Genomic DNA, 4,688 nt, shown 5'->3' on the forward strand with positions numbered 1-4,688 from the left:
CCTTCTGTAACCATGAAATGGCATTTTTTCCAGTTTAAAACAAAGTTGGTCTCTTGGCATCTCTTTAGCACCAGGGCTAAGTGATGCAAGCAATCAGAATATGTGTTACCAAATACAAAGAAGTCATCCATAAACACCTCGATGAACCTCTCAATCATATCCGAAAATATGGAGAGCATGCACCTTTGGAATGTTGCAGGTGCATTGCACAATCCAAAGGGCATCCTCCTATAAGCAAAGACACCATATGGACAAGTAAATGAAGTTTCTCCTGGTCATTTGGTTCTACAACTATTTGGTTGTAACCCGAATAACCGTCAAGAAAGCAGTAGTATTCATGTCCAGCCAGCCTCTCAAGCATTTGGTCCATAAATGGTAGGGGGAAGTGGTCCTTCCTGGTGGCTTCATTGAGCTTCCTGTAGTCGATGCACATGCACCAGCCAGTCACTGTTCTTGTTGGTATCAGCTCATTCTTCTCATTTGGTACAACAGTAACCCCTCCTTTCTTAGGGACTACTTGAACAGAGCTCACCCAAGGGCTGTCTGAGATGGGGTAGATCACCCCGGCTTGCCACAACTTCAACACCTCTTTCTGGACCACTTCATTCATAGTTGGGTTCAGCCTTCTTTGTTGTTGTCTTAAGGGCTTAGCACCCTCCTCAAGCAGGATCTTGTGCATGCATATTGAAGGACTGATCCCCTTTAAGTCTGCAAGCATCCAGCCTATAGTATCTTTGTGTTGTTTCATCACTTGGATAAGTTCTTCTTCTTGTTCCTCACTCAAGCTTGAGTTGATGATCACTGGGTAAGTCTTGTTGTCACCCAAATATGCATATTTCAAGCTTGGTGGTAAGGTTTTCAGCTCTAGTTTTGGTGCCTCTCCTTCCTTGCTGTCTTTGTGGTTTGTCATGATTGAACTCTCCATGGTTCCTTGTGGTAGTTCTCCACTTGGTGTTTTCTGTTCCAATTCCATAGTCCCTTCACATTGCTCTTCTTCCAAAACCCCTTCAACTATCTATTCCATGGTGTCTACCATCATGCATTCTCCTATGGATTCCTTGGGGTAACTAATTGCCTTGAAGACATTGAAGACCATCTTTTCTTCATGTAATCTCAAGACTAGTTCCCATTTTCGCACCTCCATAATGGCTCCAGCAGTAGCTAGGAATGGCCATCGGAATCTTCGTGGTATAAGCTAGAATTGATGGCGGCATTCAAGAGAATCCGGAAGGTCTAAACCTTGTCTGTGGTATTCTGAGTAGGATTCAATGATTGAATGACTGTGACGAGCTTCAAACTTGCGATTGTGGGGCGTTAGTGACAGACGCAAAAGAATCGTTGGATTCTATTCCGACATGATCGAGAACCGACAGATGAATAGCCGTGCCGTGACAGGGTGCGTTGAACATTTTCACAGAGAGGATGGGAGGTAGCCACTGACAACGGTGAAACCCTACATACAGCTTGCCATAGAAAGGAGTAAGAAGGATTGGATGAAGACAGTAGGAAAGCAGAGAGACGGAAGGGACAAAGCATCTCCATACGCTTATCTGAAACTCCCACCAATGAATTACATAAGTATCTCTATCTTTATCTTTATGTTTTATTCATCATTCATAACCATTTGAGTTTGCCTGACTAAGATTTACAAGGTGACCATAGCTTGCTTCATACCAACAATCTCTGTGGGATCGACCCTTACTCGCGTAAGGTTTATTACTTGGACGACCTAGTACACTTGCTGGTTAGTTGTGCGAAGTTGTGACGAAGAGTTGAGATTGCAATTGAGCGTACCATGTTGATGGCGCTATTGATGATCACAATTTCGTGTACCATCCATGAATGGTAGGGGGAAGTGGTCCTTCCTGGTGGCTTCATTGAGCTTCCTGTAGTCGATGCACATGCACCAACCAGTCACTGTTCTTGTTGGTATCAGCTCATTCTTCTCATTTGGTACAACAGTGACCCCTCCTTTCTTTGGAACTACTTGTACAGGGCTCACCCAAGGGTTGTCTGAGATGGGGTAGATCACCCCAGCTTGCCACAACTTCAACACTTCCTTCTGGACCACTTCATTCATAGTTGGGTTCAGCCTTCTTTGTTGTTGTCTTGAGGGCTTAGCACCCTCCTCAAGCAGGATCTTGTGCATGCACATTGATGGGCTGATCCCCTTTAAGTCTGTGAGTGTCCAACCTATAGCATCCTTGTATTGTTTCAGCACTTGGATGAGTTCCTCTTCTTGCTCCTTACTCAAGCTTGAGTTGATGATCACTGGGTAGGTGCTGTTGTCACCTAGATATGCATATTTCAAGCTTGGAGGTAGGGTTTTCAGCTCTAGTTTTGGTGCCTCTTCTTCATTGTTGTCTTTGTGGTTTGTCATAATTGAACTTTCCATGGTTCCTTGTGGTGGTTCTTCACATGGTGCTTGTTGCTCCAATTCCATAGTTCCTTCATATTGCTCTTTTTCCAAAACTCCTTAAACTATTTGTTCTATGGTGTCCAGCATCATGCATTCTCCTATTGATTCCTTGGGATAACTCATTGCCTTGAAGACATTGAAGACCATCTTCTCCTCATGTAATCTCAAGACTAGTTCCCCTTTTTGCACATCAATGATGGCTCTAGCAGTAGCTAGGAATGGCCTTCCTAGAATAATTAAAGTGTTTGCCTCTTCTTCCATATCCAACACAACAAAGTCAGCTGGGAAAATGAATTCTTCCACTTTCACCAATAAATCTTCCACTACTTCATGTGGAAACTTGAATGTTCTGTCAGCTAGTCGGAGTGCTATTCTTGTTGGTTTGGCTTCCTCAATTCTCATCCTTCTCATCATGTTCAAGGACATGAGATTGATGCTAGCCCCCAAGTCGCATAAGGCCTTCTCAATAGTGATATCCCCTATGATGCAGGGGATTTGGAAACTCCCTGGGTCCTTCATTTTCTGGGGGAGTTTCTTTTGTATGATGGCACTACACTCCTCAGTTAGGACTACATTCTCCTATTCTCCCCAGTTTCTTTTTCTTGTCATGAGTTCCTTCAACAACTTGGCATAGAGGGGCATTTGCTCCAATGCTTCAGCAAATGGTATATTCATTTGGAGCTTTTTGAAGATCTCCAAGAATCTGGAAAACTGGCTGTCCTTCCCATCCTTCCTTAGCCTTTGTAGGTATGGTGCCTAGGCCAGAGGTCTCTTCTTTCTTATTGTTTTCAGGTTTTTCTGCAGCCTCTTCTTCGTGGTTCTCCAAGTTTAGGGTTGCCTCTTCTACCACCTTTCCACTCCTAAGTGCGATTGTCTTGCACTACCCTCTTGGGTTGGCCATGGTGTCACGGGAAAATGTGTGTGTAGGCATTAGAATCTGCTTGGATAAGAACCCCACTTGTGCTTCCAACTTTGAAATTGCTGCACCTTGATTCTTCAAATTCAACCTGTATTCTTCTTGGTTGACATCTATCTTCTTTTCAGCCTGTGCTTGCCTCTCCAAAAGGGTGGAAATAGCCCCTATGAGCTGTGATGATAGCTGTGCTATTGCAGCCTCTACTCTCTCAAAGTTATCCTTGATTTCACATGGTTGTGAAGTTGGAGTTAATGTGTCTTGACGGTGGTGTGTTTGCTGGGTGGAAGGATATGATGTGTGAGGTGGATTGTGGTAAGGTCTGTTGTTGTTTGATTGATGGTTGGGGTTGTGATTTTGGTATTGATTGGCTTGGTATGATTTGTTGTGATCTTGGTTGTGATTTTGTTGGTTTCTCCACCTAAAATTTGGTTGGTTCTTCCATCATGGGTTATATGTCTTGGAGTTAGGGCATATGGTGGTCGAGAGAAGTTATGCACATAGTTTGCTTGCTCACAATCAACTTTTGGTGCATATCCTTCTTGGGGTGGTTCTTGAGCTTGGACAATTGCAACTTGATTGTTTTCCATCTTCTTGGTTAATGCTGCCAATTGTGCTGCAATTGCCTTGTTTTGTGCCAACAAGGCATCCATAGAATTGAGCTCCAGCACCCCCTTCTTTTGGCCTCTTTCTAAAGCATAAAAGTAGTCATTCTCAGCTACAGTTTTAATGACATCTATGGCTTCCTCAATGGTCTTCTTCTTATTGAGTGAACCCCCTGAAGAATGGTCCACAGCCTTCTTCGATTCATAGGTTAATCCTTCATAGAAAATGTGGAGCTGCACCCACTCATTAAACATATCTGGTGGGCATTTTCTTGTTAGATCTTTGAACCTCTCTGAGGCCTCATAGAGTGTTTCACCATCTAGTTGTCTGAAGGTTTGCACCTCAGCTCTTAGCCTGTTGATCCTCTGTGGAGGGTAAAATCTTGCTAGAAATTTGTTCACAACATCTTCCCATGTGGTTAGGCTTTCCTTGGGGAATGCTTCTAACCACTTTGTTGCCTTATCTCTGAGTGAGAAAGGGAACAAAAGTAGTTTGTAGGTATCAGGGTGTACACCATTGGATTTTACAGTATCATATATCCTCAAGAATGTGTTGAGATACTAATTTGGATCTTCTTGAGCACTTCCTCCATATGAACAGTTATTTTGAACTAGTGTGATGAGTTGGGGGTTCAACTCAAAATTGTTAGCATGGATTATTGGCTTGAGGATGCTGCTGCCACAGTTTCCTGGATTTGGGTTGATGTAGGAGCTTAAAACTCTCCTCTCTTGCCCAGCTTGATTTCCAGCA

General features: G+C 43.4%; 1 protein-coding gene across 1 annotated transcript; it reads right to left on the minus strand.

Moving 5' to 3' along the window:
- Positions 1-2,476: 2,476 nt before the first annotated feature.
- Positions 2,477-2,938, minus strand: LOC107491517 (uncharacterized). Its single transcript, XM_016112371.1, has one exon. It carries the CDS (start codon positions 2,936-2,938, stop codon positions 2,477-2,479), a length of 462 nt encoding a protein of 153 aa, XP_015967857.1.
- Between the last annotated feature and the right edge of the window lie 1,750 nt (positions 2,939-4,688).

This window comes from Arachis duranensis, chromosome 1, assembly GCF_000817695.3.
Source record: "Arachis duranensis cultivar V14167 chromosome 1, aradu.V14167.gnm2.J7QH, whole genome shotgun sequence".
NCBI classification, from domain to species: Eukaryota; Viridiplantae; Streptophyta; class Magnoliopsida; order Fabales; family Fabaceae; genus Arachis; species Arachis duranensis.